This window comes from Phalacrocorax carbo, unplaced genomic scaffold (genome assembly GCF_963921805.1).
Source record: "Phalacrocorax carbo unplaced genomic scaffold, bPhaCar2.1 SCAFFOLD_239, whole genome shotgun sequence".
Classification (NCBI taxonomy): Eukaryota; Metazoa; Chordata; class Aves; order Suliformes; family Phalacrocoracidae; genus Phalacrocorax; species Phalacrocorax carbo.
Window position 1 is genome coordinate 36754 of NW_026990429.1, and position 14888 is coordinate 51641.

A 14888-nucleotide genomic window follows, 5' to 3' on the forward strand; every position below is an offset into this window, starting at 1 on the left:
AGATTGGTGTTGTTTTGTTTAGTCCGCTGTGTTCTGCTGTGATTAGTAACTACGAGATTTGTTATACAAACAGTTGTTTTCAGATTTATCTGGTATTTGGGGTTTTTGCTGAAACGGTTACTGCACTTTGGATACCACCTTGTTGAGGCAATTAGCAATTATACCTCCTCCTCGGAGAGACTTTATATGGAGGAAATACAGAATTGTACCTTTGCAACTTTGTGCTATGATGTCTGTGCCTCTATTATAACAATGTTTTTGTGTCTTGAACATCCTTGGGTGGTTAAGGTGCACTTATTGTTAGTTTTTGCCATGTTGTTTTGGTTTGGACTAAGCAACTTCAGAATATCACCCAGAAATCTGCCCCAAGGCTTGATAGTTACGAGTGGCAGGGCATGTGGGATAGCATGGGCAAATCCCTAGGGCAGTGGGCACCCCCAGTGTTTTGGAGTTTCACCCCCAAGCAAGTGCAGAGTCCTAAAAAACTAGTAGAATATTTGGAGAAAGTATGTTGTTACGCTGGGAATGCCAGAGAGACACAGATAACTGCAAGGTGCTGGGGCCTGGCCCATGCATACCGAGCCCTGCCCAACAGTAGTCAGTGCCCCCAGGGGGAAGCGAATGTCTCTGGGTTGAAAGGCAAAGTGACTGGCACTGTAGTCACTCCAGCCCTGAGGACAGGCACTGCAGCCACTCAAACCCCCACGACAAGTACCGGAGCTGGCTCAGAGAATCAACCCGTACCAGTATCAGTTGCCCCCATACACAAGACGAAATATTGGAAGCGGACATCAACTCGTTTAGAACGGGATGATGAAGAACCAGGGCCATCACAGGGAGAGGAGGAACAAGTCATAAATGAAATAGAGACCACCCGAGACAGTTGTGAGATATGCGAAAAGATTATAGCCGTCGTTCAGGTGAGCACATCGTCAACTGGCTGCTCCGATGCTGCGATGATGGGGCCAGTAGCCTGGAACTAGAGGGAAAAGAAGCCAAACAATTGGGATCCCTTTCTGGGGAAGGGGGCGTTGACAAAGCACCTGGGAAAAAACCACAAGCCCTCAGCCTCTGGAGGCGACTCCTGTCCGCAGTGAGAGAGAGGTACCCCTTCAAAGAAGATATTGTTTTTCGCCTAGGAAAATGGATGACCATGGAGAGAGGCATTCAGCATCTAAGGGAATTAGCTGTGCTTGAGGTGATTTCTGGTGACCTGGACGATCAACGGTCCTCCAAAGATCCAGGTGAAGCCGAGTGCACACGACCCATGTGGCGCAAGCTTGTACGGAGCGCACCATCTTCGCATGCAAAGTCATTGGCAGTGCTGTCCTGGAAAGGTGACGAGACACCAACGGTGGCGGAGGTGATTGATAGACTCCGGGATTATGAACCGAATCTCTCTTCCTCGCTCGTCTCTGCTGTGGAGAAACTGCCCCGAGAGTTCCAGCAACTCAAAGAAGATCTGTCCTACTCCCCACCAGTACGGACCAGTATCTCAGCCATTAGGGGTAAGCGTCCCTTGGCTCAAGAGAAGGGATACACATGACGGGGCACCCTATGGTTTTACCTGCGTGATCACAGAGAGGACATGAAGAAGTGGGATGGAAAACCTACCTCAGCCCTAGAGGCACAGGTACGTGAGCTGCAAGGGAGAACACTCACTCAGGGGAGTTTCTCCAGGAGAGCTGCTGCTCCAGTTTCCCGTAAGCAATTCTCCAGACAGAGGAGCAGAAGTGCTGATTTTCTGTCTGATCTTAATAGGGACACTCGTGATTCCTATTTACAGGAACTGAGTGATGTATACTATGATCAGGACTAGAGGGGCCCTGCCTCCAGCCAGGTGGAGGAAAGGGATAACTGGGCTTACTGGACTGTGTGGATGCGATGGCCTGGCACATCTGACCCACAGGAGCATAAAGCTTTAGTGGACACCGGCGCACAATGCACCTTAATGCCATCAAACTAGAAAGGGGCAGAACCCATCAGCATTGCTGGAGTGACAGGGGGATCCCAAGAACTAACTGTATTGGAGGCCGAAGTGAGCCTCACTGGCCATGAGTGGCAGAAGCACCCCATTGTGACCGGCCCCGAGGCTCCGTGCATCCTTGGCATAGACCATCTCAGGAGAGGGTATGTCAAGGAACCAAAAGGGTATAGGTGGGCTTTTGGTGTAGCTGCCTTGGAGACAGAGGAAACTAAACAGCTGTCTACCTTGCCTGGTCTCTCGAAGGACCCTTCTGTTGTGGGGTTGCTGAAGGTCAAAGAACAACAGGTGCCAATCACCACCACAACAGTGCACCGGCGGCAATATCGCACCAACAGAGACTCTCTCATCCCCATCCATGAACTCATTCACCAACTGAGGAGCCAAGGAGTCATCAGTAAGACCCACTCACCCTTTAACAGTCCCATGTGGCCAGTGCAGAAGTCTAACGGAGAGTGCAGGCTAACAGTAGACTATCGTGGCCTGAACGAAGTCACTCCAACGTTGAGTGCTGCTGTGCCAGACATGCTAGAACTTCAATATGAACTGGAGTCCAAGGCAGCCAAGTGGTGTGCCACAACTGATATCGCTAATGCATTCTTCTCAATCCCTCTGGCAGCAGAGTGCAGGCCACAGTTTGCTTTCACATGGAGGGGTGTCCAGTACACCTGGAATCGACTGCCCCAGGGGTGGAAACACAGCCCTGCCATTTGCCATGGACTGATCCATAATGCTTTGGAACAAGGTGGAGCTCCCGAACACCTACAATACATTGATGACATCATTGTGTGGGGCAATACAGCAGAAGAAGTTTTTGAGAAAGGAAAGGAAATAGTTCAAATCCTCCTGAAAGCTGGTTTCGCCATAAAACAAAGTAAAGTTAAGGGACCTGCACGAGAAATCCAGTTCTTGGGAATAAAATGGCAAGATGGTCGTCGTCAGATCCCCATGGATGTGATCAACTAAATAACAGCCATGTCTCCTCCAACTAGCAAAAAGGAGACGGAAGCTTTCTTGGGCATTGTGGGTTTTTGGAGGATGCATATTCCACACTACAGTCTGATCGTAAGCCCTCTCTATCAAGTGACCCGGAAAAAGAATGATTTCAAATGGGGCCCTGAACAACAACAAGCCTTTGAACAGATTAAATGAGAAATAGTTCATGCAGTAGCTCTTGGGCCAGTCCAAGCAGGACAAGGTATAAAAAATGTGCTCTACACCGCAGCCGGGGAGAATGGCCCTACTGGAGCCTCTGGCAGAAAGCACCAGGGGAGACCCGAGGTCAACCCCTAGGGTTTTGGAGTCGGGGATACAGAGGGTCCGAAGCCCGCTATACTCCAACCGAAAAAGAGACATTGGCAGCATATGAAGGGGTCCGAGCTGCTTCAGAAGTGGTTGGTACTGAGGCACAGCTGCTCCTGGCACCCCGACTGCCAGTGCTGGGCTGGATGTTCAGAGGGAACGTCCCCTCCACACACCATGCAACTGATGCTACGTGGAGTAAATGGGTTGCACTGATCACCCAGCGGGCTCGAGTAGGAAACCCCAGTCGCCCAGGAATCTTGGAAGTGACCATGGGCTGGCCAGAAGGCAAAGACTTTGGAATATCACCAGAGGAGGAGGTGACATGTGCTGAAGAAGCCCCACTGTATAACACACTGCCAGAAAAGGAGAAGCAGTATGCCCTGTTCACTGATGGGTCCTGTCGCCTTGTGGGAAAGCACCGGAGATGGAAGGCTGCTGTATGGAGTCCTACACGACAAGTAGCAGAACCTGCTGAAGGAGAAGGTGTATCGAGCCAGTTGGCAGAGGTAAAGGCCATCCAGCTGGCGTTAGACATTGCTGAACGGGAAAAGTGGCCAGTGCTCTATCTCTCTACTGACTCCTGGATGGTGGCAAATGCCCTGTGGGGCTGGCTGCAGCAGTGGAAGCAAAGCAACTGGCAGCGCAGAGGCAAACCCATCTGGGCTGCCGCACTGTGGCAAGATATTGCTGCCCGGGTAGAGAACCTGGTTGTAAAGGTACGGCATGTGGATGCTCCCCAAGAGTCGGGCCACTGAAGAGCATCGGAACAACCAGCAGGTAGATCAGGCTGCCAAGGTTGAAGTGGCTGAGGTGGATCTGGACTGGCAGCATAAGGGTGAACTATTTCTAGCTCGGTGGGCCCATGACACCTCAGGCCATCAAGGGAGAGATGCAACATACAGGTGGGCTCGTGATCGAGGGGTGGACTTGACCATGGACGTTATTGCGCAGGTTATCCACGAATGTGACACATGCGCTGCAATCAAGCAAGCGAAGCGGGTAAAGCCTCTGTGGTATGGGGGACGATGGCTGAAGTATAAATATGGGGAGGCCTGGCACATTGGCTATATCACACTCCCACAGACCCGCCAAGGCAAGCGCCATGTTCTCACCATGGTAGAAGCAACCACCGTCTGGCTGGAAACATCTCCTGTCCCCCACGCCACTGCCCGGAACGCTCTCCTGGGTCTCGAAAAACAAGTGCTGTGGCGACATGGCACCCCAGAGAGAATTGAGTCAGGCAACGGGACTCATTTCCGAAATAGCCTCATAGACACCTGGGCCAAAGAGCATGGCATTGAATGGGTGTATCACATCCCCTATCACGCACCAGCCTCTGGGAAAATTGAGCGGTACAATGGACTGTTAAAAACTACACTGAGAGCAAGGGGGGGTGGGACATTCAGGCACTGGGATGCACATTTAGCAAAAGCCACCTGGTTAGTCAACACGAGGGGATCTGCCAGGCGAGCTGGCCCTGCCCAGTCAGAATCCTTACGTACTGTGGAAGGGGATGGAGTCCCTGCAGTGCACATAAAAAATATGCTGGGCAAAAGAGTCTGGGTTATTCCTGCTGCAGGCAAAGGCAAACCCACTCGTGGGATTGCGTTTGCTCGAGGACCTGGGTGCACTTGGTGGGTGATGCGGGAGGATGGAGGAGTCCGGTGTGTACCTCAGGGGGATTTAATTTTGGGTGAAAACAGCCAATGAACTGAATAATATGCTGTTAATTGCTATATGATGTTGTATGTCATCACTACTATGGTTGCATCAATGGAATGTTATCATGGTGGGAATCTCCCAATTAATAATAATAGCAAATGAACTTTCAATGGAACCGAGCAAAGTGCAGCAGTGAGAGAACAAGAACTACCAGTGCAGCGGTGATGGAACAAGGACTGACATGCAACAATCTGACCCCACGCACACCGCCTCTCTGAAGGACCCTTACAAGAGATGAAATCCAAAGTCATGGACTAAATGAACTCAATGGACATTTCACAGGCATTCTACAGGGGTGTTCCATAGACTAGTGGAATGATAAATGAAAATCTGTATAGATATATATATATATTGTTAAGGGATGAGAAGATGGATAGGGATTATTGAATTTGTACTGAAGAGTATAGGACCTGAGCATGATGTCAATGATATGGAATAAGGGGTGGATATTGTCATGCTTTCAGCTGGGATAGAGTTAATTTTCTTCACTCTAGCTGGTATAGTGCTGTGCTTTGAAATTAGCATGGAAAAAAAAAAAACGTTGAGATAACACAGATGTTTAGGATGTTGCTGGGTAGCGCTTGTACTAGTCAAGGACTTTTCTAGCCTCCCAGGCTCTGCTGGGTGCACAAGAAGCCGGGAGGGGAGGGGGCAGAGCTAAGAGAGCGGATTCAAACTGACCAAAGGGATATTCCATATCCTGTAACGTCATGCCCAGTATGTTAACTGGGAGGGGCTGGCCGGGGGAGGGAGGGAGCAATCGCGGCTCGGGGACGGGCAGTGTCGGTCGGCGGGTGGTGAGCGGTTGTATCGTTCGTGTTTCTGTGGTTTTTTTCCCTTCATTTTCCCTTTCCTTTCCTTTTCCATTTTATTATATTAACATTATTGTCATTACTATCATAAGCATTATAATTATTATTATTTTATTGTAATCCTTAAACTGTGCTTATCTCAACCCACAAGTTCTTTTGCTCGTCCAATTCTCTTCCCCATCCCACAGGGGTGGGGGGCAGTGAGCGAGCGGCTGGGTGGTGCTCAGTTGCCAGCTGAGGCTGAACCACGACAACTCTACATCAAGGAACACCTTGAATGTATCGAAGCCAACGATGGTGATAGTGGCTGCTCTATCGAATGCCTCTGGGTTAAAGTCAAAGGGGTCATATCCAAGCAGGACCTCACAGTGGGCTTCTGCTCTCGACCTCCTAACCATGGTGACGAAGCCGACAAAGTGATACTTGGGGCACTAAAGCAAGCTTCTGGCCAACAGAACCTGGTCCTGATGGGTGACTTCAACTACCCAGGCATCTCCTGGAAGAACAATACGGCAGCTTGCATGTCATCTACCAAGTTCCTGGAGTGTAGAGAGGACTCTTTCCTGATCCAAATGATAGACGTGCCAAGCAGGAAGGAGGCGCTGCTGGACTTGCTATTCACAAACCGGGAAAGCCTGCTTTGTAATATCTCGGTTAGTGACAGCCTCGGCTGCAGCGACCACAATATTGTGGAGTTTGGGATCCTGCTGAGTGTGCTGAAGGCCACCTCTAAGACAAGGGTTCTAGATTTTAGAAGAGCAAACTTCAGTGCGCTCAGGGCTCAACTCGGAGGGATTCGATGGGAGGCTTCCATGGAATACAAAGGAGGTAGTGAGAGCTGGGAATTCTTCAAGAACTCCCTATTGGAAGCACAAAACCAGTTTATCCTCTACAAAGGAAGAGGAAGTAGGCAGAGCAAGAGGCCCCCATGGTTCAACCATGACCTCCTGGGTCTACTCAAATCCAGCAGGGAAGCACACCAGAAATGGAGAAGTGGAGGATTGTCCACAGAGAACTACAAGGGCATAGCCAGAGAGTGCAGAGACGCAGTCAGAAAAGCAAAAGCCCAATTTGAATTGAAACTGCCTGTAGACATAAAAAATAACAAGAAAGGGTTCTTCAGACATGTCAACCACAAGCAGAAAAAGAAGGAAAACATAGGCCCACTGTTAAACGGAAAAGGAGAATCAATCACCAAGGCTGCAGAAAAGGCAGAGGTCCTCAACACCTTCTTCACCTCGGTCTTTACCAGCACTGCAGGGTCCCAGGCTTTGGGAACAAAATTGCCAATTGAACCAAACACCGACCCACCGTCGGTGAAGGAAGAGTTAGTATATGAACTACTAGAGGAGCTTGACCCCCACAAATCAATGGGCCCTGACGACATCCACCCGAGGGTGTTGAGAGAGCTTGCTGACATCATCGCAAAGCCGCTCTCCATAAGCTTTGAAGAAGTCAGGGAGAACGGTGGACGTCCCTGAGGACTGGAGGAAGGCAAATGTTACCCCTAGCTACAAGAAGGGCTCGAGGGAGGATCCGGGTAACTATAGGCCCATCAGCCTTACTTCAATCCCTGGGAAAGTTATGGAACGAATCCTCCTGGGGGCCATCACAAGTCAATTGAAGCACGTGATTGGGAAAAGCCAACATGGCTTCACTAAAGGCAGATCGTGCTTGACTGACCTGGTGGCCTTCTATGACAAAGCGACTTGCCTGGTGGACACGGGGCGGGCGGTGGACATTGTCTACCTGGACTTCTCCAAGGCCTTTGATACGGTCCCCCATAGTCTCCTCCTGGAGAAATTGGTGTGTTATGGCCTAGAGAAGCGGTCTGTGCAGTGGGTGGGGAACTGGCTGACAGGCCGCACCCAAAGGGTGGTGGTAAATAGCTCCTTTTCCAAGGGGCAACCTGTCACTAGTGGGGTCCCCCAGGGATCGATATTGGGCCCAGTGTTATTCAACATCTTTATAAGCGATCTGGATAACGGCATCAAGAGTAGCCTGATGGAGTTTGCTGATGACAGCAAGTTGAGTGGGGAAGCAGACACGCCAGAAGGGAGAGCTGCTCTGCAGGGAGATCTGGATAGGTGGGAGGAGTGGGCCAGCAAGAACCTTACAAAGTTCAACAAGGAGAAGTGTAAGGTCATGCACCTGGGAAGACATAATCCAGGAGTGCAGTACAGACTGGGATCCACCTGGCTGGAGAGCAGCTCTGTGGGAAGGGACCTGGGGGTCCTGGTGGACAGAAAGCTCAACATGAGCCAACAGTGGCTGCTGTGGCCAAGAAGGCCAACAGGCTGCTGGGTTGCATCAAAAAGGGCATCGCCAGCAGAGAGAAAGAAGTCATTATCCCACTCTACTCAGCGCTTGTCAGGCCACACCTGCGTACACACCTGTGTACAGTTCTGGTCCCCTCTATACAAAAAGGATGTGGCCAGGCTGGAAGGGGTCCAGAGAAGGGCCACCAAGATGATCAGAGGACTGGGAAGCTGCCGTACAAGGATAGGCTGGGAGAGCTGGGTTTGTTCAGCCTTGACAAAAGGAGGCTCAGAGGGGATCTCATCCCCCTGTACCAGTACTTAAGGGGTAGTTACAAAGAAGATGGAGACTCCCTTTTTACACGGAGTCCCATGGAGAGGACAAGGGGGAATGGACACAAATTGCTCTTGGGGAGATTCCGATTGGACACCAGAGGGAAATTTTTCACACTGAGGAGAGTCAACCATTGGAATAATCTCCCCAAGGAAGGGGTTGACTCGGCCACGTTGGACACTTCAAGAGTCGTCTGGACAGGGTGCTGGGCCATCTTGTTTAGACTCTGCTCTTCCTAGAAAGGTTGGACTAGATGACCTCTGAGGTCCCTTCCAGCCCCTGATTCTGTGATTCTGTGATCATTAGAAATAATAATAAAAATAATAATAATAAAAGCTATTTATGACACGGCCTTTAGTCACTGAATGATTTGCCCCAGGGCTTTGTTTTTGCAGTTTGGCTCGATGACAGATTCCCCCACCCACCTCTGCCCTGTAGTCCGCATCAGCCCAGACCCCCAGGACACAGAAAGGGAGAATAAAGCCCTGCTGGGGCAGAAGCTCCACCAGCTCAGCCCCGTCGGAGCCGCCATCACAATGTTTCACAAGTGCACCCCCCATGCTCCGGGAGGCTGTGTCCACCTCGCTGCCCAGGTCACTCATGTCCTCTGTAAAGGACAGGTCTCGGCATGAGAACGGCAACCGGAGGGGAAGAGGTCCTTTCTCCTAACAGAGCAGGGTGGAGGGGCCAGCACGAGGTTCCCCCTCCCACAGTGATTCAACCCTGACCCAGCAGGATTCCCCTTGAGGGAGAGGAGGCACCTTTGTCCAGCGGTGTTGGAGACAGAGGTGTGAGGTCACCAAACTGAAAGACAAAGGCATTACAAGGTGAGTGAGGCTTATGGAGACCAGACCTGAAGTTGGCATCTATTTCCAAGCAATTTTAACAAGCAGCCTAAGTGCTCCAGAGGAAGCACGAGCATCAGCAGTGCCGGCGGTGAAAAGCAGAAAGCAAAACCAACCACATATTTTGGGGAAAAGCCTGGCGCTGGCATTGAAGCCTCTGGGCAAACACCACACGCAACAATCCAAGGCAGGATGGAGCTGTGGAATGAAGGGAGAAATTTTTCTGTCTGCCATGTCAGGGCCAAGTGCTGCCACAGGCTGAAGGATGGTGCCTTTTCTCCAGCCCTCTGCATCTCTCGGGCAGCTGCTCAGGCATGCCAGCTATTCCCCTCTCCGGGGGCTCTGCCATCACTCCACCCTGGGCAACTCTGTGCAAAGCCTTCGCATTTGCGTCACGGAAGTGCTTTGCCTTGCAAGGCCGCCGTGTCAAGTGTAACCAGAGAGCTGGGGATATACTGGGTTCTGGAGACGTGTTGTCTCCCTCTGTGACGAGGTCTGAAACACTAAATTGCTATAACAGTAGTGTTGAAAAGTCATGCAAAGTTGGGCAGCGGAAGGCACTGAGGAGAGCAGGAGTTAAAAAGTGAGCGATGGAAATGGAAGGACACGATCCATCCTCTTTTGCTGGGAAGAATCAGCCTCCTCCTGGAGAACAGAAATATTGCACGGGTTAAAAGAAGGCAAAACCTGATGGATGAAAGCCTGCCACAGCTAGGTCTTGCTGGAAGCCACTCTCTGCCTTTCATGTTCCTTGAATATGAATAAAGACAGAGGTTTTGCAGGGAATAGTGGGAACTTGCAGCACTGCTGACTTGGGGCAACAGCATGGGCCTAACAGGGGTGGCGGGGAAGCGACAGGCATTTGTTTTGCCTGGCTCCCCTACATGAGCTCCAGGGAAGGAAGAAAACAGGTATGAGCTTCAAGGAGCAAATGAGATCAGTTTTAAGCTAACAGTAGTTGCTATATTGCTATCACAAGTTGATCAGGGCCTTTTAAATCTAGGCATTTTTCAGAGGCAAAGAGTAGAAGTGACCTCAGCTAGGCAGGGCAGGACCTGCCTGCAAGCCAGGCACCGGATTTACTGTCTGATTGGTTAAAAGAAAACTCCAGTCCATGCCCCCCTGCCCCACCCCCAACACAAACAACCCACCGTTTCTCTTCTTCAAGTCAAAGACAGAGAGAGGGGCTGACTGTGCGTGTAACTGGAGCTTGCAGAGGCCTGAGCAAGTTCCGTGAACAGTACCACCAAAAGCTGCAGGGAAAGGAACTTTTGGAGCTTTCTTTGCTTGGTTTAGTTTTTTTGATGGGTCTTTGCCCTGGCAGGAATCCCGCCATCAGGGTTGGTGCCCACAGGTAATGGAGAGAAGTAGGGAGATCCTTTTCCTCCCTCCTCCAGGCCGCCAAAGGCCAGCTGATGCTCAACTGCCCCCAAACCCACCAGCTCAGCTATTAGCAAGCCAGGATGGAAGGGGCTCAAGGAGCTGGATTCTTGTGCCAGGCACTCAAAAAGCTCAGTACCTGCTTCGGCAACGATGGCTACAAAAACACGTTCAGGGCACAGCGCTGTTTGTGAAGCACACGTGTCCCAACCTCTTAAAGAGCTGCTTAGTGTGGGTTTGTTTCTAGGGAATTAACAATTCTCACCTCTCCCATTCCCGCAGTCGGCGTCTCCCCTGTTGCCTGGGCAACACGGTGCTCTACCAGATAAAACACGGATTCATCACAGAGCAGGCAAATCAGGTGGAAGGAACCAAAGGTGGCAGCACTGCGCAAGGTGAGGTCCCGGATCGCCATGGAGCTGGAACATGGCCGGGAAACTAAATATTTGGGATGCGTTTTAGACGTGCATCACAGCTGATGTGAATTCTTGACCCTGAAGGCACTGTGGGACACAGTGCTCTGTTCCTACCTCGAACCCAAGAGTATCAAAGCACTTTCAGAATTTAGTCCTATCCCCATCCTGAAAGGATGCAGGAGACACAACGCTCCCTTCTGTACCAGGGCAGAGCAACAGTTAACCAGAGTTGCACGGGAGTAAAGAACTTGGCCTTGGCTTTCCAAGGAGCTATTTACGTGCCCTGAGCCCAATGCAGAAATATCTCCAAAGTGAGAAAGAAAATGTACCTATAGAAAGACCATTTCAGCAAGACCTGTCTGGCTGCCTTGGGGAAGCTGGGAGTGCCCTCGTGATGCTTCAGGACTTGAGTAACAACATTATCCAGCCAGCTAGCCCACTGGTCCAGAGAACTCTGCTGCTGCAGAGTGAGCTTGCAAGCCTGCTCCAGCTTCTGTACCATGCCTTCCTCGCACTGGCACACCCACGAGGCTTGCTCCTGCTTGGGAAGAAGGGCTGACAGTTACTCACGCCAAGCCTGCACGGTTGGTCCATCCCAACCTAGGAATTCAGCTGCATTTCTAGTAGACGAGGACCCCAGACCAGCTCTGAATCATGTCTCCTCCGAGCTGCCCTGACCACAGTATTACCATGAGAACTATATTTTTGTTGGTAGCACTGCTTCTTACAGAAGCTCCTTAGTACCTTCTCCACTACTCACCGTGAGATGGCAGACTTACCCGGGAAAGTAACACCCAAACCCTTAAATTGTCCATTTAATTGCCTTTTGGTACTGGCAATAAGATGCTGGTTACCAGCAGACAACCTCATTAGACACTCCCAGTTCTAGACAAGACGACCGAGGAGCAGATACCGTAAGTTACCTGCACGTTGGTGAAGTCGACCCGATTGAGATCGCCGAGCATCTGGTTTATCTGGGAAGTGTTCTGCAGCACCGCACGGGCGGCCTGAGCCAGGCGGTTCAGCGACGCGTAGCTCCGTAACGTCTGCGCAAAGGCACTCACTACCCCCACCTGCAACACAGCAACGCAGGGCTCCGCGAGCAGGAGGCCACGGGGCTGGGAGGCAAACTCTTCTCAATGCTGAGCTCAAGCACACGCTGCGCATCAGCTGGGATCACCTGCACAGTCCCACCCACGCTGCTGCCCAAAGCATACCCGCGTGCTCCAGAGCAGCACTTTTGCACCACCTATCGTGTCTCGCAAACCAGCCTCTGCATTTCTTTTCTTTAAACTCAGAGGTTTCCACACTCTGCCTCTAGCAGAGACCAGCAAGGTGAGAAGCGGCTGCAAGAATCCATGGCTTCAGGAGAGGGGCAGTGGGAGCCTGAGGTTCAATCTCTGCAATGCCATTCAGTCCAGGGGGTGTCCTGCAATTTTTAGTAGGACAGCTTCAGGCCATGCAGAGATTTTCTTCCAGAAAGCTTATCTGCAATCCCGGGACATGGGAACAGCTCAGTGGACAGGGCACCATCAGCCTCTGGTACAAAGGGACTGCCCTGCCTGTCCTCCCACTCCTTGCCGATTTGCCTTGATAGATATTCATTATATGGTGCTAGTCTGGAGTAGATGTGGCCAAACCCCAGCAGTGATTTCCAGTCCCTGCGGAAAACTGCAACGCGCACACACTCAGTCCCTACCCGTGACCTGCCCCGTGCTCCCTCTGCTTACCTTGGCCCGGACAATCTCGGGGGGAAGTTCACTCATTGCGTTCATCAGCCACCCTTCCAAACTCTTGGCAAAATTACCAACTGCTTGTGTAAGCGTGCCTGCAAAGAAGTCTGCAGAGTTAGAAAAGCTGCTCCATGTCGTCTTGGGACACCACTTTCTAGCTGAGAGCTGCTGTGGAAAGCACAGCCGCTGATCTGGGTAGCTGTGAGCTCAACTTAGCGTCAGGGAAACCAGCCGGGTCCTGAGATGCACTCAAACTTTTCTTCTTATTCTCTAATGTTGTTACTCAAACTTTTCTTACCCTTACTCCTCTTCTCATTTTTATTCTTACTCGGATTCTCATTTTCTTAGTCTTCTTCTTTCTTATCCTTTTCTTATCCATAGTCCTTTTGAGCATTTTTTAAAGGGTGAAATATGCTCTGTAAAGACAGCCATGTGCCCCAGCATGGAGACTGACAACAGCAGCTCAGGGGGACGTGGCTTTCCAGAGCCTCACCACTCTTTAAGTAATGAAATTTTCCCTTATCTCCAACCTAAACCTCCCCTGACGCAGCCTGAGGCCATTTCCTCTCGTCCTGTCACTGGTGACTTGGGAGCAGAGACCAGCCCCCCCCTCACTCCAGCCCCTCTCAGGCAGCTGCAGAGAGCGAGAAGGGCTCCCCTCAGCCCCCCCCTTCTCCAGGCTAAACCCCCCCAGCCCCCTCAGCCGCCCCCCAGCACACTTGTGCTCCAGACCCTGCCCCAGCCCCGCTGCCCTTCTCTGGACACGCTCCAGCCCCTCAAGGCCCTTCTTGTCCCTTGAGGGGCCCAAACCTGAGCCCAGCATTCGAGGTGGGGCCTCCCCAGGGCCGAGCACAGGGGCCCCATCCCTGCCCAGCTCCTGCTGGCCGCACCAGTGCTGACACAAGCCCGGGGGCTGGTGGCCTCCTTGGCCACCCGGGCACTGCTGGCTCATGCCCAGCCGGCTGTCAGCCCGCACCCCCAGGGCCTTCTCCGCCGGGCACTTCCCAGCCCCTCTGCCCCAGGCCTGGGGCGCTGCCTGGGGTTGGTGTGACCCAAGGGCAGCACCTGGCACTCGGCCTTGTTAAACCTCACACAACTGGCCTCGGCCCATGATCCAGCCTGTCCAGGTCCCCCTGCAGAGCCTTCCTGCCCTTGGGCACATCAACACTCCCACCCAATTTGGTGTCATTTGCAAACTCACTGGTGGCACACTCAGTCCCCTCATCCAGGTCCTTGATAAAGATATTAAACAAGAGTGGCCCCAGCACTGAGCCCTGGGGAACCCTGCTTGTGACCGGCCGCCAGCTGGATTTAGCTCCCTTCACCACAACTCTCTGGGCTCGGCCAGCCAGACGGGTTTTTACCCGGCAAAGCGTCTGCCCGCCCAAGCCATGAACCGCCAGCTTCTGTAGGAGGGTGCTGTGGGAGACACTGTCAAAGGCTTTGCTAAAGTCCAGGTAGACAACGTCCACAGCCTTTCCCTCATCCCCCAGGCGGGTCCCTGGTCATAGAAGGAGCTCAGGGCGGTCAGGCAGCACCTGCCTTTCATGAAGGCGTGCTGGCTGGGCCGGATCCCCTGGCTGTCCTGCACTCACCTGGTGAGCTCACTCAAGATGAGCCACTCATAACTTTCCCCGGTACCGAGGTCAGGCTGGCAGGAGTGTAGTTCCCTGGACCCTCCTTCCGGCCCTTCTTGTAGATGGGCATCACATCGGCAAGCCTCCAGGCGTCCGGGACCTCCCCCGTTAACCTGGGCTGCTGATAAATGATGGAGAGTGGCTTGGCCAGCTCCTCCGCCAGCTCCCTCAGTACTCTGGGCTGGACCGCACCCAGCCCCGTAGGCTTGGGAGCGTCCAGGTGGAGCAGCAGGTCGTAAACTGCTTCCTCCTGGATTATGGGGGGTTTATCCCACTCCCTGCCCCTGCCTCCCAGCTCCAGGGGCTGGATACCCCGGGGATAACTGATCTGACTGATAAAGACTCAGGCAAAGGTGACATTTAGCACCTCAGCCTCTTCCACATCCTCAGTGGCAAGGGTCCCCCCTGCATCCAATAGAGCGTGGAGATTCTCTTTGGTTCTCTTTTTGTTGTTACTGTACT

General features: G+C 52.1%; 1 protein-coding gene across 1 annotated transcript; it reads right to left on the reverse strand.

Annotated features, from left to right (window-relative positions):
- Nucleotides 1-916: 916 nt before the first annotated feature.
- On the reverse strand, nucleotides 917-13271 carry LOC135311206 (DNA-binding protein RFX2-like). The gene is made up of 8 exons (XM_064440336.1): nucleotides 12787-13271; nucleotides 11980-12129; nucleotides 11386-11594; nucleotides 10906-11059; nucleotides 9177-9219; nucleotides 8841-9022; nucleotides 7507-7617; nucleotides 917-979 (listed from the first exon to the last, which is right to left on the reverse strand). The coding sequence occupies exons 1-8, from the start codon at nucleotides 12829-12831 to the stop codon at nucleotides 917-919; spliced, it is 957 nt and encodes a 318-aa protein (XP_064296406.1). The 5' UTR covers nucleotides 12832-13271.
- Nucleotides 13272-14888: the final 1617 nt, after the last annotated feature.

Coding starts and splice junctions, on each gene's coding strand:
- LOC135311206 (XM_064440336.1), bottom strand. CDS start 12,831: ATGAACGCAATGAGTGAACTTCCCCCCGAGATTGTCCGGGCCAAG. Junction 12,130..12,786: donor CCGAGATTGTCCGGGCCAAG/GTAAGCAGAGGG, acceptor GCTGTGTTGCAG/GTGGGGGTAGTGAGTGCCTT. Junction 11,595..11,979: donor TCGACTTCACCAACGTGCAG/GTAACTTACGGT, acceptor CTTCCCAAGCAG/GAGCAAGCCTCGTGGGTGTG.